Below are 27,892 nucleotides of genomic sequence, written 5' to 3'. Positions count from 1 at the left end.
CATGGGTTACAGCTTGTATCACCCTTTCATCCACTGCATCCCAGGGGGCTGCTTCAATAGAAGAGTTAGAGAAGGAATGACTTAAGACGTAAAAGTAGCAGTAAAGCTGGAAATTTTAAACATGCATTTTCATCCGCTGTTTTCTGGAATTTTGCATGAGACTTATTTATTTTAATCTTTCATTGTTATGGCGAATTTTAAATATATCTCATAAGGCAATGAGGAAAACAGTGTATTTCTTTCAGCTACTTTAAAAAATGCTAAATGAGAAATAGAAAAAGGGAAAACAAAACATTCCTCACAAGATAAAGTACATTTTCCCTCTCAGAAAATGTTAGGATTGAATGAGGGTTTTAAAGCGTGTTTACTGATTTCTGAATGACAGTTGTACAAGTAGCACAAATAATCAATTTTGAGGGCATCTTTAGTTGAAAAGTCTAATCTCTTTACATTCTTGGCAAAATATGGCATACAGGATTGGGTAGTAAACAAGAATGCATAAGTGTAAAGAAAAAAATGAAATGTGAAGGAAAAAGTAACCAAAGTATAACAAACGGCATATTCTCTTTCAGCTATGCTATTCTGTAGATGAATTTTTTGATCTTACTCCTATGAAAAAGGGCAATACTATAACAAGAATTTATGCTGGCAAAGCAATAAATCGTAAAGTGTGTAAAGAAAAAATAATTTTAAAACTTTGGAAATGGAAAATGGGATCAAGCCTACATCATTATTTTCTCAGCACTTAATGTAACTTTTATTACTCACGGAACATTCCCTCTGAAATATAATTATTTATAATTTGTAGTGATTTCTCCCCACTAGATCATAAACTTGTTAATAAAAGAAAGGATCTTGTTTTATCTAACTATGCACGTCTAGTAAGTAGCAAGTATCTGGCATACTGTACGTACTCAGTGCATTTTTGTTGTTGAATTGAATTTATTTCTCCAAAATCTATGGTATCACTTAAATCTGTGAGTTCTCAATTCTGACTGAACAAAAAAATCAGCAGGAATGTTGTTAGAAAGCACCAGTCATATTGGAGTAGTCTCTAAGGATAGGTAGGGCCCAGGCATCAGTATTATTATAAAGCTTCCCAAGTGATTGTGATGTGGAGTCAGTGCTGAGAACCACTGACTGTGGTCATTTCTCCCTCTCAATAAGACTGCTCACACACACAAACCTCAACGTGCCTAACTTGCCAGCATGGAGCAATTTAGTTATTATGAAGTGATGTGTACTTTTCCCTTCAAATTGTTCAATTATTTAAATTCCTTCTACTCATTTGTAAAATAGTATACTATTGCATCATAATTACATCATAATTATTGAAGTGTCTACATCTCTAAACTAAGGCCTTTACTATAGTCCTTTCCAGCTCTGACATGGTATTTTATTTCCATAAATGATATTTTTGTAAGACTGAAAGTGTTACCTTATAATGAACATGTAAAAAAATATGAGCAATGAATTAGGTTATGCAGTTATTATATTCCTTTACACTGATGCGCGTTTCAAGAAGTATTTCTTAAATGCATATTACTATGTAACTGATTCTGGAAGTTTCAAAAGAATAATTAGGTATAATATTGAAAGGGGAGATATGCAAAACTTTGTGACAAGAAAAGTACACAGCACACAGGAGGAACTGAGTGTCTGCTGTGGTTGCTGAGGCATAAACTACATTGAGAGCTAAGAAATGGGATATAGGGCTTCCCTGGTGGCGCAGTGGTTGAGAATCTGCCTGCCAATGCAGGGGACACAGGTTCGAGCCCTGGTCTGGGAAGATCCCACATGCCGCGGAGCAACTGGGCCCGTGAGCCACAACTACTGAGCCTGCGCGTCTGGAGCCTGTACCCCCAACAAGAGAGGCCGTGACAGTGAAAGGCCCGCGCACCGTGATGAAGAGTGGCCCCTGCTTGCTGCAACTAGAGAAAGCCCTCGCACAGAAACGAAGACCCAACACAGCCAAAAATAAAATAAATAAATAAATAAATAAAAATTAAAAGAAAAAAGAAATGGGATATAGATGGACAGGGAAAGGAAACTTTAATCACGGTCCTAGCTCCCTAACAATTCTGACATGTAGAATTAAAGAAATTACTTAAAACAAGGCAAATGGATACATGAGAATGTATACAAAAGGATAATAATAATAACTTATCGTCATTTCAACAAAGTCAATTTCTTGGCAATGACAGGAAAAAAAGTATGTTTAAAAGTCTTATCTACAAATCATTCCAAAGTCTTCTGCCATTTGAGAAAACACACAGACACACAGACACACACACACTCACTGGTTCCACTACTGAAGAAAATGAACAGCCATAAGAAAAGGTGTAAATTAAACGTGGGCATCAAATTTTTATCTTCATGGGGAAACATACTAAACTGGGTTTGAATGCCTGCAGACAGCTGCCAAGTCTTTAGACAGTTTTGTCACAATTTTTTAACTTTTCTACATGGATGTATAACATTGCCTCAAGATGAAGGACTTTTTCAAAGAATTGGGTATCAAGTTAAGGATCCTTTGAAACTAAACACTTTGAAGAAAAATAGGTTCCAGAAGGATGACAATGAAATCCCTATGTTCTCTTCACAATCACTTTATGGCAGTTAGATAACCCAGTAGAAATATCAGACCCAGCACATAATTTTTTTCCCCCACTGGTTTTTCCTCCTCTCTGTCAGTTCAGTGCACACTTCTCATTCCCTTTTGTTTTGGGTATAATTAAGTAAACTAACTTAATGTCCTCAGAGACTTAATCCATCTCAGATTCTTTGAAAATATGGAAAATATTTCAAGGTAAAAATGGGAGGTTAAATTGAGATATTAAGTCTTCTGGAACTCCAGAATTATTTTTTACTTTCTATATCCTTCATGTCTACTTATCATTAATTGCCACTAAAAGAAGCAGGTATATTCCTCAAAAAAATTTATAACAAATGCTAATTATAACTGGCATGCTTATAAATTCTGTGCAATGTTAGAGAAATTAATAAGTACAAGGACTGAAGTAAAAAAATACTGTGCAGAGAGAAAAACAGAGATGAGTGTTTTCAATGTATGCAAAAAATAAAACTAATGAAAAAAATACGCAAGTATACAAAGTATGATTTTTTTTCATTTCCATTGCTTATTTTTATGAACATCTTACTAAAAGCATTGTAGGAAAAACTGAATGTAAGAAATGAATAATCAATGATCAGTACAAAGAGATTATCGATATGAAGGTCAGACATAGAAAAATCATTACACAACATGAAAATATACCAAGTTGATTACTAAAAGAAGAGTTGGTGTATCATATAAAGATAGATACAATGAGGTTTCCCAGGATCTCAGTATGTGGCTAAATTGTATAAATAAATTTAACACAGCTTTTTATTACAAATATTCTTATGAACATATATACACATACACATATATTTATGTTTGTACTTATGATTAAAATAATTTAGATTGTTTCACAATATATTTTTTAAACAGAGCATTTTCTATAACTATGAATATATACAACATACAAACACATTTATATTGAGTTCTAGAGGATACTCCTTCCTTATTACCTGCTACTAGAAATGATCAGAAGAAATCAAGGAAATGATAACTTTATTAAATAAGAAAATAGAGGAAATGTTTCATATTTTAAGATCTATGTAGCTAGGAAAACAGTAAAAGCTAAAATAGGGTTTTTAGAATGTAGTTTTGAAGAAAAAGAACTTTTAAAACTTAAAACCGGGAATTCCTAGGCAGTCCAGTGGTTAGGACTCCACGCTTTCACTTCCGGGGCCCTGGTTCAATCCCTGGTTGGGGAACTAAGGTCCCGCAAGCCTCGCAGTGCAGCCAGAAAAAACAAAACAACAACAAAAATAAAACCAATAAAACAAAATCCTGTACTTGTCTATAATCAATGAAATAACAATGGTTGTCTTTCTCTAATTTATATGATTTATCATGAAAAATATAATTTACATTTATATAACAGAATACATTTCTTAAGAGCTTACTACGTCTTTGAGTCATGACTGATGTACAACTATTTTATCTTAAGTTTATAGTACTGTTGGTATCACTCTTGATGATGGTCTTTGAATGTCATTTTTCTAGAGCTAAGAATAGGTGTATCAGAGAGTGATCCTCAAAACTTTGTAACTTAAGAATAAGATACAGTAAAATATGAATATAAGGGAAATTATACCATTAGCATCGAGAGCTCTAAACTGTATACAACTATCATAAAAGTGCCGGGTATTACTAAACTACTGTGCAAGTTTAGCTTGTCAAAAAACGTTCGTAGATAACCTAAAGATAAAAGAGACATTTAATATTTCTCAAGATGTACTTTGTGAGGCCTATTAAGTACCAATATTTTGTGGCTACCACCCATGCTTACACAGAAGCAAGAAATCATTATGAAAACTGCCTTATTTTCAAGAATAAATAGGGAGCAACCATGTTGCATTGAGCTGGTGAGGCTTTGTTGTCTGCTTGGCTTATACACTCTCATATACCAAGCTCGTAGCACACAGGATCTCAATTCACACCTTGGCAAAATAATAAATTACTCTATGCCACTTATCTATGCTACCATTTAAGAACAGCAGGAACTTCCAGTTTAAATCTTGAATGTTAAGACCCTGTGTGCAACATTATCATGAAGCAGAGCTATGTGCAGTTATATCAAAATACTTTACATTTATTCATGAATAATCATGCAGCTATAGGCGTATAAGCCAGCATGAGAATTTTAGTGTTGTAGAGAAACTTAGGAATTGTTCTTTTTAACCCAGTGCAAGAATCTTTGACACACAATTAGCTGATCTTTGCTTGAAGACCTACAATATTCAGGGCTTCTGGAATACCCTGTTCTACTTTTAGACCATATCAACATTAAAAAAAGAAAAGCACAGATGTTCATATATGGAAGAAAGAGCTGCGCTGACCAATGCAGCATCTACTAGTCATGTGCAGCTATTACAAGCTCTTGAAATGTGGCTAGTGTGACCTGATACGTGTTCTAAGTATAAAATATATGCCTGATTTGAAAGGCTTAGAACCAAAAAAGGAATGTAAAATATTCCATTAAATAGTTTTATATTGATTACATACATGTTCAAATTACATTTAGGTTAAATAAAATACATTATTAAAATTAATCTTACCTATTTCTTTACCTTTTTAAATGTGGTTATTAGAAAATTTAAAGTTGTATGTGGCTCACATTATATTTTGATTGGACAGCACTGCTCTACACTATCAACTGGAAAACATAATGTATAAACTATTTCTGTTATAACAGCAATTTTTGCTTACACTAATAACAAGAAAAATAATTTTGCACTTACGTGTAGAAATATAATTCGAAAGGGTACACATTAAATGACTAATTGTTATTACTCCTGGGTAGTGAAATTATGAGGTAACAGGAAATTTTATTTAAACTTGTAATACTTATTCTAAAATTGCTTTTCTTTTAATTTACGAGGACTACTTTTACATTAAAAATCATCGTAGGCATCTGTGCTCAACTGATTTTCAACAAGAGTGCCAAGACCATTTGATGGGAAAAGAATAGTCTCTTCAACAAATGGTGCTGGGAAGACCGGATAACCATTTGTAAAAGGATGAAGTTGGATCCCTATCTCATACCATATATAAAAATTAACTCAAAATGGATCAAAGGCCTAAATTTAGGGCCTAAAATCATAAAACTATTCGAAGAAAACATAGGGGAAATCTCCATGAGCTTGGATTTGGCCACGGGTTCAAAAACATGATACCAAAAGCATAGGTAACAATAACAAAAATAGATAAACTGGACACTGTTAAAAGTAAAAACTTTTGTGCATCAAAAGACACCATCAACAAATGAAAATAACCCACAGAATCAAAGAAAATCTTTGCAAATCATATTTTTGATAAGGGTTTAATATCCAGAATAAACAGAAAACACCTTCAACTCAAGCACAACAACAAAAAACCAATTAAAAATGAGAAAGGACTTGAACAGGTATATGAAAAGATGCTCAACGTCATTAGTCATTAAGAAAATGCAAATCAAAACCACAAGGCATGCTCACTAGGAATGGCTATAATTTTAAAACCAACAACAACAACAAAAAAAAAAAATAGAGGAAGAGAGAAAATAACAAATGTTGGAAAGGATATGGAGAAATTGGAACCCTTGTTCATTCCTCATAGAAATGTAAAATGATACAGACATTATGGAAAACTGGCAGTTCCTCAAAAAATTAAACACAGAATTACCAAATGACTCAGCAATTCTACTCAATTATATACATTATATCTGATGGTATAAGCCTAAAAGAATTGAAAATAGAGACTCAAGTAGATACTTGTTGTTGAATGTTAATAGCAGCATTATTCACAATTATTCAGAAGGTGGAAACAACCCAGGGTCCATCAAAAGATTAATGAATAAACCAAATGTGCTACTGTACAAAAAATGAAATACTGGTGAACCATAAAAAAGAATTCCGTTCCGATACATGTTACAACATGGAAGAGCCTTGAAAACATTATGTTAAGTGAAACAAACCAGACAGAAAAGGACAAATATTGTTTGACTCCCTTTATATGCTATATAGAGAACAGGTAAAACATAGAGACAAAAAAGTGGATTAGAGGTACCAGAGTCTGGGAATGGAGATCGGGGGAATTACTGCCTAGGGGGTGCAGAGTTTTGGTTTGGAATGTTGAAAATTCTGGGAAATAAATAATGGTGATAGTTATACAACATTGTGAGTGTAATTAATGCCACTGAATTGTACACTTAAAAGTGGCTAAAATGGCACATTTTATGTTATATATGGTTTGCCACAACAAAAATAAATAAATCAAATAATCTTGGGGACTGTGTTTTTCTTTTACTCATGAATTAACTCAGTAAGTAATTAATAAATATCTATACTAAGTGCTGGACACTGCAAGATGTGGATGACACAGTGAGGCAAAATGGAAGACATCACTGGGAACAGAAAAATAAAATGAATTTTGTTATGGTGTAAATCTGTAGCGTAAGTGAAATGAATAACATTCATAATGTGACCTTGAATGACTCTAAAGCTTTGTCATCCTTAAGTAGTCTTTCTTTTTGGATAGTTTTTAAAAATTCTACAATTCAAAAATATCTCAATTAATGTTAAATAAATATACTGATGAGACTATACAATACTTATTTTCTCCATTGGCTGAATGAAATGCTCCAGATAAGGAGGAAATACTTGGCATGATGCTTACTCTGAAAGAAATTCCAATGTAATGGATAAAGAAAATCATACTTTATCACCTATGAGAGCATCCAATTAAAACATGTAAACAGGTACCTATATTTACTATCTAGATACATGCACTTCAAATGCTGAAGGGAAGGATGGAGTGATTAAAATCATATAATAATAAACCAGAAAAGCTTCATGAAAGAAAAGAGTTTGAAATAATTGGGAAGATATGAAGTAATAGTAATAATTCTGTATTTTGTATTTTGATAGTGGTAATGGTTACATCAATATAAGGATTGAAATAGCATTGATCTATATACACACAAATGAATGCACACAAAGAATAGGGAAAGCTGAATAATGTCTGTACTCTAGTTAAAAGTATTGTACCAGTATCAATTTCTTACTCTTGATACTGTATTACATTTATATAAGATGGTGCTATTGGAGAAGGCTGGGGAAAGGGTACATGGGACTCTGTGTACTATTTCTGCAACTTCCTGTGAGTCTATAATTATTTAAACAACAACAACAAAACCACAGAAAAAAATGATCATGAGGAAATGTGCAAGGGAAGAAAAAGAGGACAAAGAAAATTATCTATTATAAGATAGTATATATAACTTACTATAAAATAAAGTATGTTGAAATATGTAGGATTAAAGAGAAAAAATCCACCAAAAAGCTAGGGAATATACAAGTGGTAGGACAACGAAATATATACTGTTGTTTTCACTATTTTTCGAAGTTGTTGTAATGTGCCTGAAGAATTTATATAATGTGAATATAGAAAAATAAAAATGGGGGAAAACAAAAAATCAAAATAACTGGGAAGACAGGAAAGGGCTGGACACTGCAGCCAAGTGTGGAAAGGGCTTTTAGTCCAGGGAGGTGGTCTGTCAGTATCCAGGGAAATCTGTTTACATCAGCATATACTACATTCCTTCTCCTGTGCCACAGAAACTATAACACTCTTAAAGTTTATCCTGCAGAAATTGGTAATTATCTTACCAATTTCTTTTTGTCCCAATTTTGGTAGAATCATGAGAATCCAAACATGAGAAAAGGACTGTCGCTTCTCTTATATTTTCACACAGATGAACTCAGAACTTTTGTTCATCCATCATTTTCCTTCTCTGTTTATAATTCAGGTTGGATATGAACTAATCATTATACAAGGATGAAAGTGTTGTATCTTGTATGGGTATCATGAACTACTGAACACTATTTGCAAGTTAGAAATTTCTTATCAATCTCAATTCTAGGCTATCAACATACTATAATATTTTATATGAGAAAATACTCTTGAGGTATACTGCCCGGAAATGGGTAATTCCCTATATCACAAATAAACCCGGATACATATACTGTCTAGCTACTTAATTTCTGATGCACTCCAAATGAGGCTGGTCACTGGTCTGAGCACGTTAACAGGTTCATTTCTCGCCAGATCTTTGCTTAGACTGAATCTCCTTCTCTGCTTAGGCCGTGTAGAAAGTCTATTAACTTCAAGGGGTCCATCTTTAGTCCATCTTATTAAAGCCTTCCATGAAAATCTTATTTTTAGTTCACAGGATCAATTTTCTGAACCACATATAGTTAGCACTTGATTATATTCAATTTAAAATATCATGCCACAACTTGTTATTCTTCCTTGATTTCAAATTCAGCTACATAAACAGGCAAGTTTCATGGATAACACTAGACTCTAAGAAATAGAAGAATGTATCAATAAATTTTTAGTAAAGATTACAATGCTAAAATAAAAAGGTAGTCACTAAATAATTAAATGTGACATAATTTCACCATGATAATTAGGATTTCATATTTCCAAAGATGCTTGAAAAAATGTAGTTCGTCTGTAGCTTTCTTAAATTTATAATCTTCCTATTTTAAGCACCAAAAATTCCTTAAATATTGAGTACTTATGAATAAATATTCTTTAGTAGGCCTCTATATTCATCTTATCTATGTCTTTGTACCTCAATCTTAGGATTAATATAATTAAAAGAAAAGTATGTCTTTATCTTTGCACCATCTGACTAAACCGTATCAAATTGGAGAAAAAATGAAAAATTTAGAAGTTCAAAGGCTAAATCATTTTAAAAAAGGAATATTGTTCTTCAGTTGTGGTACTTTTGTAAGTGCTGTGTTTAGAGGTCCTGGGTTATATGGCCTTGATCACATCAGTGAAGTCACCAGAACCCTTTTTATTTAAGTATATGAAGTATTTAAAAAAGAATAAAGGCAAACAAAACCACAAAATAATTCATGTTAGTAACTTCATACACAGATCCTAAAGAGACTTGCAAGGCTGACTTCTACTTTATGTTACTTATACATTTTTGGGTTTTTATTGAAAATAAAAATGATACATTAAGCATACATTTGCTTAATCAGTGCTTCAAGTCAGAAAGTACTTAAATACTGAGAGACATTATTTTTTTTACGTGAAAGTTTCTCAATTTATAAAACATTTTTTATTGACAGATAAGGCACAGAAAAATGCAAGTGACATCTGCTAAGCTTTACTTATGAAAACGTAAAGAAATCCTACGGGATAACATCACTCAATTTTTCCTGGAGTACCTCTGATGGAGACTTCCTAAAAAAAATCTGGAAATAATTAGAATCTATTATAGTACCTTAAAAAGTTTACTTGAAAACTAAATCTGCTCTTCATCAAAGAACACAATACACTCAGAATAATGTAATGGAAAAATTAGGTGCACATATAGACTAATGAAAAGCACCTCAACCACATCTGATTGTAAAACTTAAAAAAAAAAAAAAAAGTTGACAGAGGACAATAGCAGACCTGTGAGATACTGAAGAACTCCAGAGGAGACTATTCACTGATTAAGCACTGATTTTTCAAAGCACTACTTATTAACTATTTTACTCCAGTTCATTTTACTCCCAATTTTTTTTTAAAAGATACTACTAAGTGCACTTTAAATACAAATTGAAAGGAAAGAAGAATAGTTAATTCTTTATGTCATAAGATCTACAGGAAAAAGAAAAATATCCATATATGGTAAAAAATGTTTCATGTATCTGTGGAACAATTAATGCAATATAATGATAATGCTAATAGCATCTTAAAACTTAAAATGTGTTTTCCACGGAGACCTAAAATTCCACTGGGGGGTAGACTGGATGGCATGTCCCTTAGAGTTTAAAAGACTGCCCATATGAACTGAATTATCCTTGACAAGTACCTTCAGACACTTGTAATATGATCTCATGTAAATTTAGACCATATTTTGCACACAAACCACTGGCAATAGTAAGTTTATTCAGGAGCTCAGATAAAAAGGAAAGAGAAGCTGATATCCTTAATAATATGTAGTAGTTAACATGAAATTTCCGAAATCAAAAGCATAAAAATAAAAGCATCTAATGAAAGAAAAACAAATGCTGCGAGAAATGTTGCATTTTCCTTTCATTTTCAGCCCTTAGCTACCTGCTTTATCCAAATAAAATGTTATCCTTTCATGTTCTATCCAAATTTAGGGGGAAAAAAGCATATTCTAAGCAAATAAATAAACCAGAAAATTTCATTTGCATTGAAAACTTATTTTAACCAATAATTAAATCACAGTGTGGATAATATCTTAGCTGTATTTCCCACTGTGGGAAAAACATATACATGCAGTTCATCAAGACAGTAACTCATTCAGATTTTCAGCTCTTTTATGAGTCCTAATAACTGCTCATCATAATAACATTGAGCTATCAATACCTGCAAAGGGCTGACTGTAAAACAGAAGAAAACTCAAAACTCTGCTGCTTTAAAGATTCCTCAGGATTGCCTGTGCCTTGGCACAAAGATAGCTGACAGAACTATGCTAATTCTACAGGGATCCAGCTCCACTGTCAAAAGGATGTGTTAGGCCTGTAGAAGAGAACTTGGCACTGGCAGTGCTGCAGCACCAAGCAACCTCCGCGGCGTCAGCAACTGTATTATTACTCTTTGTCAGAAGCCTGCTGCTGCTGTGTGGCCTGGCTAATGGGTTACAGTATAAATCATCATGAAGTTGAGTAGTAGAGAAAACAGCAGATTATTTTAAGAAACTTTGACAACATGTCCATTTTGTGTGTGTCCTCAGAAACCAAGGTTTTATACATCTGTTGAACAATGATCTTCAAAAGATGCTTTTATAAGCTAATTGTAAACCTAGAATAGTAAACTCCTCCCACCTGAATTGCATCAAAGGAAGATTACCCATTTGTTTCTTTATTCTCTAAAAACATTTTTGTGGAAAGCAAAGTTTCAGTTTAATAGAAAATAAAACAACTGGAGCTTTTCTCAGTAAACAAATACATTTTTAAGTCACTTAAATGAGGTATATTTAATCAATTAACCACTTAAATATTTAAAGCACACTGAATTATTCTAAACATTCAACTTAAAGATCAAATTGAGAGACATGTTTATGATATTGCTTTGCTGAAACACTGAAAGTGCACTGCATAGAGAGCTTAAATTTCTCACTCTTCCTTTCAATCAATATCTGAGGCAAAGTTTCATCTCTAGGGCCCTTAATGGCAGGAATTCCTGGAGCCAGCAAATGAGTAATGTTAAACCTATGATTAGATGATGAGGCCATCAAAGACACCAGACCCTAATGCTACATTCTTCTTTATTTCTCTGAACTGCAGTGAAACCAAGAGCTAAGGAAGAAGAAATTTTACACTATATTTTTCCCATAAAACCATGTTTTTTTAAATGTGCATCATCAAGAACCTACAAGGTCCAGACAGATCTCACAGAATGTCTCTCGAACTCAGGACTCTGGCATTAGGTAACAATTTTCAAATGCCCTGCAGATGAACTCTTGCCAGGGGTGCTGTTTTCTTTAACTTCTTCCTTATTAATATTCTTTCTGGATGAAAAGGGGAAAATGGACCTAATGATGTCCCCATGAATATATTCTTGAAGAAAGTAAACCTGGAGACTGAAAATTACTAGGTAAGTTTTTGGTTGTTTTATTTTTGCTGATGTTTTAAAGGATCAATTGAAGCCATATTGTTGTTTATTTGGAAGTTAGTTGTGGTTTTAGCCAGACCTCAGGTCATTAACTAGAAACAGTATAGATGTATTTTCCCTGCTACTGAGGAAATTAGAGATAATGTAATAACTACTTATTACAAACACACATAAGGTCTTTTTATTCTCATATTACAAAATATTTAATACTTATGTGAAAATCGGGATCACTAGGAGACTTGGGAGAGCTGGCAAGAAGAAAGACCATCAGGTCCCTATTTTAGTTATCAGAAAAATGTTACGTATAATTTTCTCATAATTGCTTAAAAAAAAATACCCAACAATTATAATTCTATTTTAAATTCTGATTATTAAAGATAAATAGTATAAGTAGATTTTTAGAATTTACATTTAAATATACAAATTACATTAAAAAAGGGAAAGCAGCAAGGTATCGTATCAAAAACCCCTCATTAATAAGCTATATTTTATACTTCGGCTATTGCAACAAAAAAAACTCTAGTTTTCATTATCTATACTAGTGAAAAAGAAACCATGTAATTAACAATGAACATCAAAATTATAAATAATACTGTATCATTTTTAAAGAATGGGGTGTAAAGATGGATATCAAAAAATCTATAACAAATTATATATACATATATTTGCAGAGATTAAAAAATAGGGAACAATAGAAAGCTAGGTAGGTGGGAAATAATAAGACAGCTAAAGGGAGGGAAGGGAGAGGGAGACTAAATCAATATTTGCATGGTAAGATCATCTACATAAATATACATCTCAATGTAATTTATTTCTTTCATCTATGAAGTAATAGAAATTTTAAAAATATATAAACATATATATTCACATACATTCTTTTGTTAGTGACATAAAACAATCCTCATGTAGTTTAATGTAATCAAGTGATTGAGATTTCGTACCTGAGAACAAAGCAGCATAACAAGCTCAACCACAGATGTGCTGGACTTCATACAAACAAGGCCTACAAGAAAGAAAGATTAAAACAAAATGAAATTACAATGGTAGAAATCATCATTCTAAGTTAATTCATTATATAGGTTTAACTTATAAAACCTTTCTTTAAAATAAAATTCCTAAAATGAAATGAGTGGAAACATTCACTAACATATTTTTATAGCATTAATTTCAAAATATTCAGATATTCAAGAAGATGTGAAAAATACTAAAGAAATTGACCTCAGGCTTGGGTTATTTATTTGGTCAAGGCATTTCTTATATTTAAACAAGGTGGGGTAGCTATCAAAACTGATAAGCTAGTTAAAACTCTTTTTATTCCAATGACATTTGCTATGTGATTGTCTCCTGGAGCGCAGAACAGTAATCATTGAAGAACTGCCTAAATTTTCTTCCAAAAGACAAAATTAAAATAATTTACAAACAGGTAATTACCCACAGGTTGTCAATTGTTAAATGAATTTTTAAATATTGAAAATGAATTTCACATACAATTAACATATTATGCAATACTTGTAAAATATTCCATTGTTCTGCTTCCAAAGTCTCTGAATAGACATCAGAAGAAAAAAGAATTAAATGTATTAACACATATGTAATAATGACTACTACTCATTGATCACTTATTATGTGCTGGGTATTGTGTTAATGTACAAGAACTCATTTAATTCTCATTTATATTCTGTGACATACTATTATTATTACAATTCTACAGGTAAGAAAATATCCTTCTTAAAAACAGTTTAAATGTTGATTATTCATCAAGACTTTTTTCAATTAAAAAGATGACTGCTGTATAACATAATAAGAAGGCATATCATGACTGTTAGTATTTTTAAAGTGCCAACATATAGAGAAAGATGTAACCAAGGATTAATAACAATCTCTGGTAGGAGGAGAGTATATTCATCATGATGTCTGCTAATTTAAAATATATTTTTTTAAGTTTTTAACTAACTGTTTTTTAAATTAAATTAATAGACTAATTTTTTTTCTTTTTATATGAAGACAAATATAATGAGTAAAAGCACTGTATAGTAAGAAATGTCATGATCTTAACATTAGTTGTATGCTAAATGGCAAACTTAAAGCGAAACCAGTTATTTTTTCTTCTTAAGGTGATTTCAATAAAGAGTCTCAAATGTCTTCCAGACACTAGCATGTATATTTATTGTAGGTAGTGGATAAATACCCTTTTGTGCCCATTCTGCTAACAACTCTATCCTTAAGGCACAGACCTACAGAACAAGTTGTAAAAAGGCACTAGGATTCCATTTTATCAGATCTTTGGGCAGACAGTTAACTAATGAAATAAGAGGCAGATGTGAAAAGCTCATTTAAGAGACAATTGTTGTAATTGATCAGCAATTCTCATGCTCAGGAGCTAGAGAGTCAGAAAGATTAATGGGACATTTATCACCTGTTGGCTACTCAACTACTTGAAATTCTGACAAAGAAAAACTAAGTAAAAGGCCAAAGGACTATGTATAGCAAAAGGATCATAAATAAAATTTGTACTCCATATCAATTTAGATTTTAGACTGTAAGGCTGTATAAAGAATGATTAGACTACAAGGCTATATGATGAATGATTATATAAAGAATTTTTCACCACATATTGTGTGTGCTAGAGTTTTGAAATACATAACAACTTGTACAAATTAGGAAAAACATGCAATTACATTCATTTCTCTCAGACTAATTTTAAATGAACTTCTAAAAAACTGCTGTGTAACAATAATATTCATATTTTTCCAAACACATACTATCATTCCATCATAAGAAAAACATAAATGCTCCATCAATGCTTTGTTCAAAGGAAATCAGAACAAAATGATAGGATAGCAAAACTGCAATTTGCAAACAGCACTCTAGGTACTTTGAAAAAGGCCATTGTGATTTCAGCTCAATAGACCCTTGCACCTTTACTAATGTGATGTAATTAGAATGAACAGAATGATAATGGATCCTACTCAAAATAACAAAACAAAACAAAACAAAAAAGCAAAACCTAAATTTGACAATGAGAACACAAGCAGAGGCAATTCTGGAAGACTTACCACCCTTCAAAAATTATATAATCATTTTGGTTGGCACTATTTCTAAGTGTTAACAAAAGTATTACTAAAACAAATAGATTTTTATGAGAGATATAAGAGATATTGAAGATATCTAGAGATATTGAGACATTTAATAGAGCTATTGAAAATACAAGCATTGTCTGATGACACTATCCTTGCACATTCTCTAAATAAAAAAGCACCTATATTTGAAAATTTAAGGTGCAAGTAATAAATGTCGTTTGGTATAACTTTAACCATAAGCTCAAGAAAGCCGAATTTATCTAGCGATGCTATAAATACTCAGGCTATATATGCATAAGGCAAATATTTAAAAGTGTATGTCTCAAACAGGTTGAGTTTTTTTCCTTTTTGCATCTGGCAAGAAATTCATAATCAAACCAACTCATTTGATATTTCCTCATATGAGTAAAGGATAGTGTTAGCACTCAGGAGATTAATAAGACATTATGTACACTTTCCCAAGGGCTCCATCTTTTAATTCCAATCTAAGATTATCTAACATTTACATAGAGCTTTGGCTGTGCTGGGTCTTCGTTGTTGTGCGCGGGCTTTCTCTAGTTGCGGTGAGCAGGGGTTACTCTTCATTGCAGTGCGTGGGCTTCTCATTGCGGTGGCTTCTCTTGTTGCGGAGCACGGGCTCTAGGCACGTGGGCTTTAGTAGTTGCGGCTCGCGGGCTTCAGTAGTTGTGGCATGAGCGCTCGGTAGTTGTGGCTCATGGGCTCTAGAGCGCAGGCTCAGTAGTTGTGGCACACGGGCTTTGTTGCTCCGCAGCATGTGGGATCTTCCCAGACCAGGGCTCGGACCTGTGTCCCCTGCATCGGCAGGCAGGTTCTCAACCACTGCGCCACCAGGGAAGACCTACATAGAGCTTTATCATTTACGAATCACTATTATATATGCTGTCACATTGGATTCTCTTAACAACTCTTTGAACTAGTTATTATCACCTCAAGTGATAGATAAAAAATGAAGGGATTCAGTGACTAGCCCAAGATGTTTCATACAGTAAGTGGTGGAACTGGGACCTGAATTCAAGTCATTTAACTTGAAAGTCCATTTCATGTTTGCTGCAGCACTACTTAAATAATTTGACACTAACAGGATGGCAACATGTGACGATGAGAAAGGTCATAATGGTTAATTCCAACTTGGGTGATTTTGACAGTTTTCTTGGAGAAGGTAGCATATGTTGGTCAGACATGGGGACCAAAAGCTTAAACAGAAAGTACAGAGGGAGCAGGGGACGAAAAAACCCTGAAAAGACCTTTGTAGCTTGGGCAACTGGCTGACTAGAATATAGGGGGTGTGTGAAAGTGGGACTGGAGTGCTACGGTAAAATTCAAAGATAGATAAAGATGGAAAGAAATAAAATTACACATGTTTTTGAAAGTTAAGAGGAAGAATATAGAGTAAGTTATACAATGGGAGAAATGACACTAAGGATCAGTTATGGCATCCCTAGTCCATGATGACTTTTCTTACCTTGTCAATTAAGAAGTATCCCCTACAGAAGCTATACAAATGTGCCCCTTCAGCAAAAATCTAGTTAGAAGTGTTGGCCAATTAACAGAACACTTTCACCAGGAAATATATATTCACCAGAATAAATATTCTGACTAGAAATACTAATCCAATACTGTGGACCATACTAGCTTACCGGTACAAAGTGAACCTATGGAGTGAAGACAGTCAACACGTGAGAGAAAGAAGCTTGAATATATAGGAGGTGCTCCAGTGGTGAGCAAACTGTCTATTACAAGCTTTTGAATATACTACGAACTATGCTGAAACATTGTTCAACGTCTGACTGGCCAAGATACAAGTATATGAGAAGTTGAATTAGGTAGACAAATTTGAGGTGGTCCGGATCCAGGCAGCAAACACATACTGGGTACAGATGAGTAAACCGCCATCCAAACAAATCACTGGCAGTTTTTTTGGGTTTACACTTACTAGGGGTAAAAAGTCAGTTTCTACTTTCAGAACTACACTCCTTTGCCAATAAAACAAACAAACAACCACCACCACCAACAAAACCTCACCAAATCCCACTAAACTGTAAAATGAACGTTAAGTTAAAAGTTTGACCTTTGGGATAAAACTATCTTTCTTTAATAAAAGAAATACTGAAAGGTATTGTGATGCTGTTTTAATACACAGCCATCAGAAACATTTGATTCAATGTGTGGGTCTGACTTCATGCATCTGTAGAATTAGAAGATCAAATTAAGACACTTAAAAATAGTGTAGAAAAATTCCATCTCTAGCAGGATGCCCCTTATGGTGGGAGGTGAAGGGTATGAAGAGTTACAGTTACAAGCGAGGAATCATACGTACAGGTGGGATGCATCTTCTAAGGAACATCAAGTTTTCTCTCAGCAAGGGCCCTCTTCCAAAAGAGGAGAGCATACACATCTATGACTAGGGCAGTGCTGAGTATATTCTCAATAAACTTTAATTAAATGAATTAAAAACCATCACTAACTGAGTAAATATATAGTTGATATATATTTACACAAATAAATATAAGTTGATGAAGAAAAAAAGATTTTAAGGAAAAATAAGAGTATTTTTTTAAGAACACGAGCGCAATTCATTCAAAAAGCATTCATTGAACTTGTGTCTTATGTGCCAGATACCAAGCCAGCTGCTAAGTTTAAAAAGAAGTGAGGAAAGTGGGAGTTTATATAAACAAATAATCATGACACAGAATCCTAGGAAGGACACAGAGAGTACAGAGTGTTAGACACACAGAAAGGGTAGTGAGCAGCTCTGCTGAGGAGAAATTATAGGGAGTGTGACATCTGAGTTGGACGATGCTAACCGTATCTAGGCAAAAAAATGAAAAAAGGAAAGTCATCCGAGGTGACAGCGAAACATCAGAGGTATAAAGCAGCATGACATTGCTAGTAAAATGGAATTGTGGAGTGCAGAGGATGGAAGGAGGTGAAATGAAGATGGAGGAAGAGAGGAAGGAGAGCCATCTATGGCATCCTATTCCTACTGGCAACAGGAAGCCACTGAAGGATTTTAAGCAGGGGCAGACAGAATTCGACCTATTTTGGGAAGATTGCTTTCTGTCAGTGGAACAGGAACTGTCTAGTCAAGATGATGAAAACCTGAGCTGAAGGCGGCGGCAATGCAAGCAGAGACAGTTTGAAAGACATTTTGGAGAAGACAATAAAATACTCTGGATAACTGAATACGAGATTAAAGGACAGGGTAAAGGAGCAAAGTGTGAATGATAAAACCTTTAAGTGAGAAAGGAAAATAAACGAAGGAGCAGGTTTGCAGAAAGAAAGTGAGTTTCATCCCAGACAAAATTAAGAATATAGGCAAAAAAATTAATTTTGATATTGATATTTAAGATTATTTGTTTTTTAGGTATGGATGCTATAACCCTGACAAACATGATTATATAAATCGCACAGATAACATGGCGTTGGACAAAATTGTGGAGTTATTATGAGTCCCACTAGCAAACTACCAGTAGTAATCTTACCAGTACAGTTTTTTTTTTTTTTTTTTTACATCTTTATTGGAGTATAACTGCTTTACAATGGTGTGTTAGTTTCTGCTTTATAACAAAAAAAAATATGGAACGCTTCACGAATTTGCATATTATCCTTGCGCAGGGGCCATGCTAATCTTCTCTGTATGGTTCCAATTTTAGTATATATGCTGCCGAAGCAAGCACCAGTGCAGTTTTAAGATCTAGTTTTTCTATTTCTCCTCACGATAAAATATGCTAATTTAATTTCCATCAAATAGACATGACTATTCTGATAATTTGAATTTTAAATATCAAGTCTGCCCAGGACAATTTAGTTTTTAAATAACTTTCTAATGATTTTAACTTTTTTAAATTCCAAAGTTAGTACACATTAATGGCACTGAAATAGTTGAAATAGCTTCATTTTAATAATAAATGTTGAATAAGAACTACAGACCTTGAAAGAAAGTTTGCATGCTCACTACCCTTCAGTTGCTTTAGTTTCAGTGGTGTGCAGCTGGCAGTTTCTTTGAAATTCTCTGCTCTGTATAGCTTTCACATTGTGTTATGCGGCAGTCTGAGATACAGTGTATAACTATAAAGTGTATATCTCTTGTGACTTCTGCAATGCTTACACATCTTTATCCACATAATAGCAATTTCCTATGTTTTTTACCTTTCTTTTACTTTTTTATCTGAAACATAAAATTTATTTTTCTATTTCATCACTGTGATATTCTCTTGACTGTAAAAAATTACTTTCAGTGTGACCATTTAAGTCATCTAAACTTATTAAGGTCAAAAACGTAACAATTAGCAAACTGTGGCTTTCTAACTTAAAACTGAAAAACCAAAACCAAACAAAAAAAAACAATATTAAATAAACATCCTTTGAAATAACAATAATGGTTTGAATTTTTACTGTTACTGCTACAACTAATATTAATATGTGTCTAGGTAGTATTACTATTTAAAAATTTTTTTTTTTATTTTTAACATCTTTATTGGAGTATAATTGCTTTACAATGGTGTGTTAGTTTCTGCTTTATAACAAAGTGAATCAGTTATACATATACATATGTCCCCATATCTCTTCCCTCTTGCATCTCCCTCCCTCCCACCCTCCCTATCCCACCCCTCTAGATGGTCACAAAGCACCGAGCTGATCTCCCTGTGCTATGTGGCTGCTTCCCACTAGCTATCTATTTTAAGTTTGGTTGTGTATATATGTCCATGCCACTCTCTCACTTTGTCCCAGCTTACCCTTCCCCTCCCCGTATCCTCAAGTCCATTCTCTAGTAGGTTTGCATCTTTATTCCCGTCTTGCCCCTAGGTTCTTTTGACCATTTTTTTTTTTTTTTTTTTTTTTAGATTCCATATATATGTGTTAGCATACGGTATTTGTTTTTCTCTTTCTGACTTACTTCACTCTGTATGACAGTAGTATTACATACTATTTTGATTGGACATTTTAAGATTTGCCTATATGTTTCAGAGCGTTTAATTTAAAACTGCACTAAAATGAAAACAACTGTAATGTTATCTTCAAGAAACTAAAATAACATTAAGCTCATTTACTAACAAAAAGCTTTTTTAAATGTAATTAAACCATTACAGCTTATTTTTATATTTAGATTACAAATTTTAATTGAAAATTTTAAAAAAACACCTTCAAAATACTGCAGAAACAGTGAGAGTTCATTCATTCATTGGTTTACTTCAGTTCACTTAAAAACTAGGTTATCACAAATTTATGGCAGTCTTACTGTCTTCAGAATAGGAATAAAACTGAAGTCTCTGGATGTATCATATACATTAGGGGTCAGCATACATTTTTGTAAAGGCTCAGATAAAATACGTAGGCTTTGGGGATGGGGGCCAGGGGACAATAATAAATTTGTCACAACTACTCAACTCTTGCCATTGTAGGGCAAAAGCAGCCAGAGACAACACATAATCAAATGAGCTTGGCCGTCTTCCAATAAAACTATTTCCTCATCCATAGGGGTGTGTGTGTGTGTGTGTGTGTGTGAATGTGAGAGAGGGAGAGAACACATACATGGGCACACATACTCGTACATACATCCTACAGATTTTTAAAACTTCAGGGGAAATTATTTTAGATGTATGCCTATGATACTTTAAAATTCCAAAATCCAAAAAACTCTGAAAAAAGCTTTCTCACAAGATTGTCATAACGTCAATCATCAGCAAATTTCACCTAAATAATATGATGCTATTTACAAACTTTATTCTACTTAGCATGACTATCCCTATGTATTGCTGTAGATATATTAATGTATTTAAGTAATGAGCTACCCCAGACTCCCATGAAGATGCTATGAAATACACATATAAGCACCTATTACTTTTCTTAAATCCCCAAATATCTGAATTATGAAACACATCGAGATCTAAGGTTTTTTTGTTTTTGTTTTTTTAAATATGGGCTGGTTATTATTTTTTTATATAAATTTATTTATTGGCTGCATTGGGTTTTCATTGCTGCGCGTGGGCTTTTCTCTAGTTGCGGCAAGCGGGCTCTTCATTGCAGTGCACGGGCTTCTCTTTTTGTGGAGCAAGGGCTCTAGGTGCGCGGGCTTCAGTAGTTGCGGCACATGGGCTCAGGAGTTGTGGCTCACGGGCTTTAGAGAACAGGCTTAATAGTTGTGGCGCACAGGCTTAGTTGCTCCGCAGCATGTGGGATCTTTCCGGACCAGGGCTCGAACCCGTGTCCCCTGCATTGGCAGGCGGATTCTTAACCACTGCGCCACCAGGGAAGTCCCAAGCTCTAAGGTTTTGAATATGGATTTTAGGCATTTATTAAAATAAAAGAAATGTGACTTTGCTTTTTAAAAGTCAGAAATTAGTGGTACTCTCTTACATGAAATATTTTGAAAGAGTCACAAAGATATTAATACTAATATATTAATTGCAACCTCAAAGTAATTTGATATTGTACCTTTTCCCATGGAAATTCCATATGTTCAAACTAAAAATCTATTTCCATATGAGAATGGTTGGCTAAGTGCTTTTAAATTGTAAATCTAGAATGTTCAGATTGCTCAGAAACAAGATTAACTGTAACTGTAGTTACATAATACCGTCATTTTGACTCATTTATTGAAATAAACTCTAAATTTTTGTTTGCTTGTTTGTTTTTGGTCATTGTGTTGATATAGCCTAGGAATCTTATTGGCTGTGGAGATTTTTTCTTTTTTATAGTTTTGTTTCTGCTAAGAATTTTTGCATAGTGGTAGAACTTAAGTTCCTAACACTCTTTTATAGATAATTCCTCCACAGAATGATAGATTACAATAAAAAACTGAACTTACAGTGATAGTTCCTGCATAGATATTTGCTCATGCTCTGACTGTGAATGAGCTGAGCTGAAGAGAATATTCTCCTGACATTATTATCAACACCTATAAAATGTGAAACACTGTTGTAAATTTACTCTTTTTTAAATTATGCTTTAGAAACCATGTTTGCGCTAGCCCATCAAAAATGTCATATCAAGGAAAATGTTCCAGCAAATTCTTGGTATTCAATGTCACTTTTTTTTTTTTTTTGTCTCCATGTGACTTTCACTTCTCTTTGCACATTCCATGGAAATACCATTTTACATTTACACATACTAAACAACAGATTATAATTTCACAATCACTTGGGACTGATTAAGTTTGGGGTTGGCTGTCTCTTGAGATATTTTCATTTAAATAATTTATTTTAGGAACTATAAGTAAGCCACCGCTGTGTCACAGAGATGACACTGTCTTTGATCTCAAGGAGTGAAAGCTCGGTCATAAAAATAAGGCACATAAACAAACATATGAAGGTGTCCAGGGAGAGTATTATACTGAAGAAATTATAATAAGGCACTATGCCTCCAAATAACTTAAAACAACTATTGTTGAGGTTTTTATTAAAAACTTTCATCCATAGTATTAAGACTCAAGTTTCCACTACAGAAGTGATTAACCTGAGTGTCTTGCCCTTTCCTTAACTTCCTGATTTAATCACAACAGCAATGAATAAGGATGAAATAAGGGAAATAAGAGATATTTTCACTATCATAAATCATCTGGATCCCTCAATTCTCTTTGGGTTAAATTTAATTATAGAACGAATTGCTATTCCTATATCACTCCTCTGCAACAACTTTCTTCTATTCTCCCTGTGCTGCTTCAAATTCTAAAAGTCTCTATTAAATTCTAAAACTACTAAACTATGTCTGGTTCAAATTTTGACATTACCCAAGAAAGACTCTGATCCTGAATTATTATTAAGAATACTATATATGTCTTAAACATGTATTTCATTTCAAGAAATATTAATAATCAAAAAAAGATAAACAGTTATACAATTAAATCACATAGAGTTGAATAAAATGGCTATACTAATGCCTACGTATTAAAAATAAAACAATAATTTATATTCTATAAGATATGGGATCCTCCTTTTAGACACAGTATGTATAAATGAATAATTTGTATAATTATAGTTCCAAACTACCGAAATTCTAACTTTCATTTATTTACGTTCTCAAATAAATACATTTAATAATTTTAGGTTCTCAAATGTAACTAAATTTAAATTTAAAATTGCTTTTTAGTAATACACACCTTTAAGTTCTTTATTTTTGTATTCAGAAAAACACTGGCTCTTTTTCTTTTAAATACTTATATAACGCACAATGGAAATACTATGCATCACTTTTCTTAATACATTCATAAAGTCAAAGATAAAACTAAGAAAATAATTAGTAAAAGGAAATTATTTGATAAATAATTGTGATTAAGGGAAAAAAAGTTACAGGTTAAGGTAAGCTCAAGTAGAGGTCAGTCAACTGAACCTCACTTATTTTCAAGAGTACATTAACTTTATCCAAAAAAGCTGCTAACAGCTTATTGTTATTTAAACCTATAAACTTAAATAAACTTTAAGCTTTATTAAGGCTTAAATTGTTGAAGCACTCAGAGTAAAAAAAGCTGGACTTTCAGAGAACTCCTTATCTGTGCTCAAAGCAATAAATTCTCCAATTTGACCCAAGCTGAATTTTCTTTACTGAATCCTCCATTTAAAACAAAATATTAAATAGGGATGAATAAGCATTCCAGTTTTATTCATTCTTAAGAATGAAATAAAAAGTTTTTGGAACTTGAAAGAACTCAGAAATTCCTTCATTTTAACAACATTTAAGATACGGCCAAAAGTCACAGAAATTATTGTAAGTATATACTCCATCTAAGCAGTAGTTTATTGCGATTATTTGCCAAGGATTATATAAGTAAAAAAGTATAGATCACTAAATTAACAAGATTATTTTGCCTATACCAGAAAACTCTATATCCAACTCATACCTATCCACAATTCAGAGTCAAATTATATGGTTATATACGTACCAGAATACAATCTGATAAGGATACCATAGAGAAGTCAGTATGTGAATTGCTTTGCAATTAAAAACACTTCAGCATAAAATATTAGACCCACTTATTAAAGTAAATGGTGCTGGGCTTCCCTGGTGGCGCAGTGGTTGGGAGTCTGCCTGCCAATGCAGGGGACACGGGTTCGAGCCCTGGTCTGGGAGGATCCCACATGCCGCGGAGCAACTAGGCCCGTGAGCCACAACTACTGAGCCTGCGCGTCTGGAGCCTGTGCTCCGCAACAAGAGAGGCCATGATAGTGAGAGGCCCGCGCACCGCGATGAAGAGTGGCCCCCGCTCGCTGCAACTAGAGAAAGCCCTTGCACAGAAACGAAGACCCAACACAGCCAAAAATAAATATAAATAAAAATTAAAAAAAAAAAAAAATCAAGTCCTGGGACTAGCAAGGGATCGTGCGGCAAATCAAACGCTGTCGCCCACGGCCTGGCGCCCCCCTGGCTCTGTCGGGCTAAAGTAAATGGTGCTTATTTCTTCTAATTCTTCTTGCAATCATAGATCTACTACAAATAACACTTATTTTTTGTTTTAACATCTTTATTGGAGTATAATTGCTTTACAATGGTGTGTTAGTTTCTGCTTTATAACAAAGTGAATCAGCTATAGGTATACATATATCCCCATATCTCCTCCCTCTTGCGTCTTCCTCCCACCCTCCCTATCCCACCCCTCTAGGTGGTCACAGAGCACCAAGCTGATCTCCCTGTGCTATGCAGCAGCTTCCCACTAGCTATCTATTTTACATTTGGTAGTGTATATATGTCCATGTCACTCTCTCACTTCGTCCCAGCTTACCCTTTCCACTCCCTGTGTCCTCAAGTCCATTCTCTACATCTGCGTCTTTATTCCTGTCCTGCCCCTAGGTTCTTCAGAAACATTTTTTTTTTTTTTTTTAAGATTCCATATATATGTGTTAGCATACATTATTTGTTTTTCTCTTTCTGACTTACTTCACTCTGTATGACAGACTCTAGGTCCATCCACCTCACTACAAATAACTCAATTTCGTTTCTTTTTATGGCTGAGTAGTATTCCACTGTATCTATGTGCCACAGCTTCTTTATCCATTCATCTGTCGATGGACACTTAGGTTGCTTCCATGTCCTGGCTATTGTAAATAGAGCTGCAATGGACATCGTGGTACATGACTCTTTTTGAATTATGGTTTTCTCAGGGTATATGCCCAGCAGTGGGATTGCTAGGTCATATGGTAGTTGTATTTTTAGTTTTTTAAGGAACCTCCATACTGTTCTCCATAGTGGCTGTATCAATTTACATTCCCACCAACAGTGCAAGAGGGTTCCCTTTTCTCCACACCCTCTCCAGCACTTATTGTTTGTAGATTTTTTGATGATGGCCATTCTGACTGGTGTGAGGTGATACCTCATTGTAGTTTTGATTTGCATTTCTCTAATGATTAGTGATGTTGAGCATCCTTTCGTGTGTTTGTTGGCAATCTGTATATCTTCTTTGGAGAAATGTCTGTGTAGGTCTTCTGCCCATTTTTGGATTGGGTTGTTTGCTTTTTTGATATTGAGCTGCATGAGCTGCTTGTAAATTTTGGAGATTAATCCTTTGTCAGTTGCTTCGTTGGCAAATATTTTCTCCCATTCTGAGGGTTGTCTTTTGGTCTTGTTTATGGTTTCCTTTGCTGTGCAAAAGCTTTGAAGTTTCATTACGTCCCATTTGTTTATTTTTGTTTTTATTTCCATTTCTCTAGGAGGTGGGTCAAAAAGGATCTTGCTGTGATTTATGTCATAGAGTGTTCTACCTATGTTTTCCTCTAAGAGTTTTAGAGTGTCTGGCCTTACATTTAGGTCTTTAATCCATTTTGAGTTTATTTTTGTGTATGGTGTTAGGGAGTGTTCTAATTTCATTCTTTTACATGTAGCTGTTAAGTTTTTCCAGCAAACAGTTATTTTTTGAAACAGTATGAACTGGGACATCTACAAAGTGGAATCAAATAAATGGTAATAAAAAATGTCTGACAAAAAGTAAGGAGCTAGTCATTCCCAAGAATTAAAGACATTTAATGATTCAGTTCTAAAAACAGCATTGCATACTTACTGTACGCAGGGCACAGATATGAAACAGATATGTTCCATGTGCTAGAGAATCCTGCATTCTAAGGGAGGACACAACAGATAAACTGATCATTTTAATGTGAAGAAAAGAAGTGTTATCTCAGAACCATTACAGGATATTGACTTGGTAAACAAGATAAATGATGTAATTAAAGTAATTCTTATTGTGATTATAGGAAAATGGTGAAATTAATAACAAAAGGAAACATGTAACCTAAAATAATGAACAGTTATTAATTTCTTGGGAAAAATTGACTTAGAGATCACTCCAAGATCAGCAATCACAAATGATATTTCAACTTGTAAAACAGAATCTGTTTAATTTGATATAAAAAAATACCTCTATTGACAGAATATAAAACTGCAAGATTTCTCCATATATCAAAACAAATACATTAATAGAAAGCAAAACTAACGTGAGAATATTTTCAAGTTTAAATGTTGCAAAGTACAGCTATTGAAATAATCTGTATAATCTTTTTAAGTAACTAGTTTCAAAGTTAAAATAATATCCTTAATAAGAAAGATTATCTTTGGTTGGGTTTAGTATAACTAGAACAACCCTACTGAGTAGAGAGAACAACATTTTTGAGATAGTAACATGTATATCATGAGTCACAGGTCATATTTCCAGAGGGAGAAGGAGGAGAAAATAATCCTTTAGCAGTTAAAACTGGTATCACAAGTCCAAATTGTATCTTTCATGGATTCTATTATGTACAGTAGAGTTTATATTTATTTTATATGCAATCCAGTAAATTCTGTTACTGGATATGAAGCAAAAATAGATTGAAAGCACTGATTCTACATGGAGGCGCGATGTATATAGAAAAGAAAGTAGTGGAAGCAAAGAAGTTACCCAGGAAAATAAATGTTAAAGGAGACATAGGGGGAAAAGCTTAGACCTCTGGTGAAAGTCCACAAAGGTAACCATTTTATGAATGGGCTTAAGAATAGCTAAAATAGAAAAATATTATTACTTGATCAGAATCTCACCATGTATAAAAAATTACACAATCTTGGTTTGCATTATTATACAGTAGAAAAATTAAAGATGGAATCATTATCCCACTGTCCTTTGCAATAATGGGACAAGAAATAATAAGTTTATATTAGTACTACAATTTCTGAGGGACATAATGGAATAGAGTCTATTTGTAGGAAAAATATCAGGATAGTACAAGGTGGGTTCTAGGAAATAGTTACATGAAACCAAAGATGCCCACTTGGCAACTGAGAAGATTTCTGGGGAAAGAGTTACTGCAGAAAGGGCTTATTTCTCTTGTGATCTGGGGTCCACCTAAATTGTAGCAACTCTACGTAATTAAAGGGCATCTGTAATGTGGAAAACTGTGTTTTGATACCTGAGAAGGACAGACTGGAGACTGATGGTCAAGGGTGACATGCCCTGGGCCTGACCTCAATCCTTGAAACTAGAGACAAGGAACAACATATCTGGACAGCAGAGATCATGGACCAGGAAAAAGTCTGCCTGTGTATATTCTCTTTAGTTGTGGTGGTATTTAAAATACAATGCAGGTATTTT

The 27,892-nt window shown here is 33.7% G+C and overlaps 1 protein-coding gene and 1 non-coding gene across 9 annotated transcripts in view; both read right to left on the bottom strand.

Annotated features, from left to right (window-relative positions):
- NBEA (neurobeachin) overlaps positions 1 to 27,892 on the bottom strand; it is a 612,623-nt gene that overhangs the window by 330,584 nt on the left and 254,147 nt on the right. For all 8 annotated transcript variants that reach the window (XM_059902450.1, XM_059902451.1, XM_059902453.1 and 5 more), the window contains one exon: positions 13,183 to 13,244. In XM_059902450.1, coding sequence (XP_059758433.1) covers positions 13,183 to 13,244 — 62 coding nt within the window. The remainder of the gene's footprint in view (positions 1 to 13,182; positions 13,245 to 27,892) is intronic.
- LOC132352778 (U6 spliceosomal RNA) lies at positions 18,913 to 19,019 on the bottom strand. Its single transcript, XR_009498861.1, has one exon. It is a non-coding gene; the product is annotated as a U6 spliceosomal RNA (small nuclear RNA).

This window comes from Balaenoptera ricei, chromosome 18, assembly GCF_028023285.1.
Source record: "Balaenoptera ricei isolate mBalRic1 chromosome 18, mBalRic1.hap2, whole genome shotgun sequence".
Lineage (NCBI taxonomy): Eukaryota > Metazoa > Chordata > Mammalia > Artiodactyla > Balaenopteridae > Balaenoptera > Balaenoptera ricei.
Note: the sequence above shows the minus strand (reverse complement) of the source record. Positions and strands in the feature narration are given on the sequence as shown.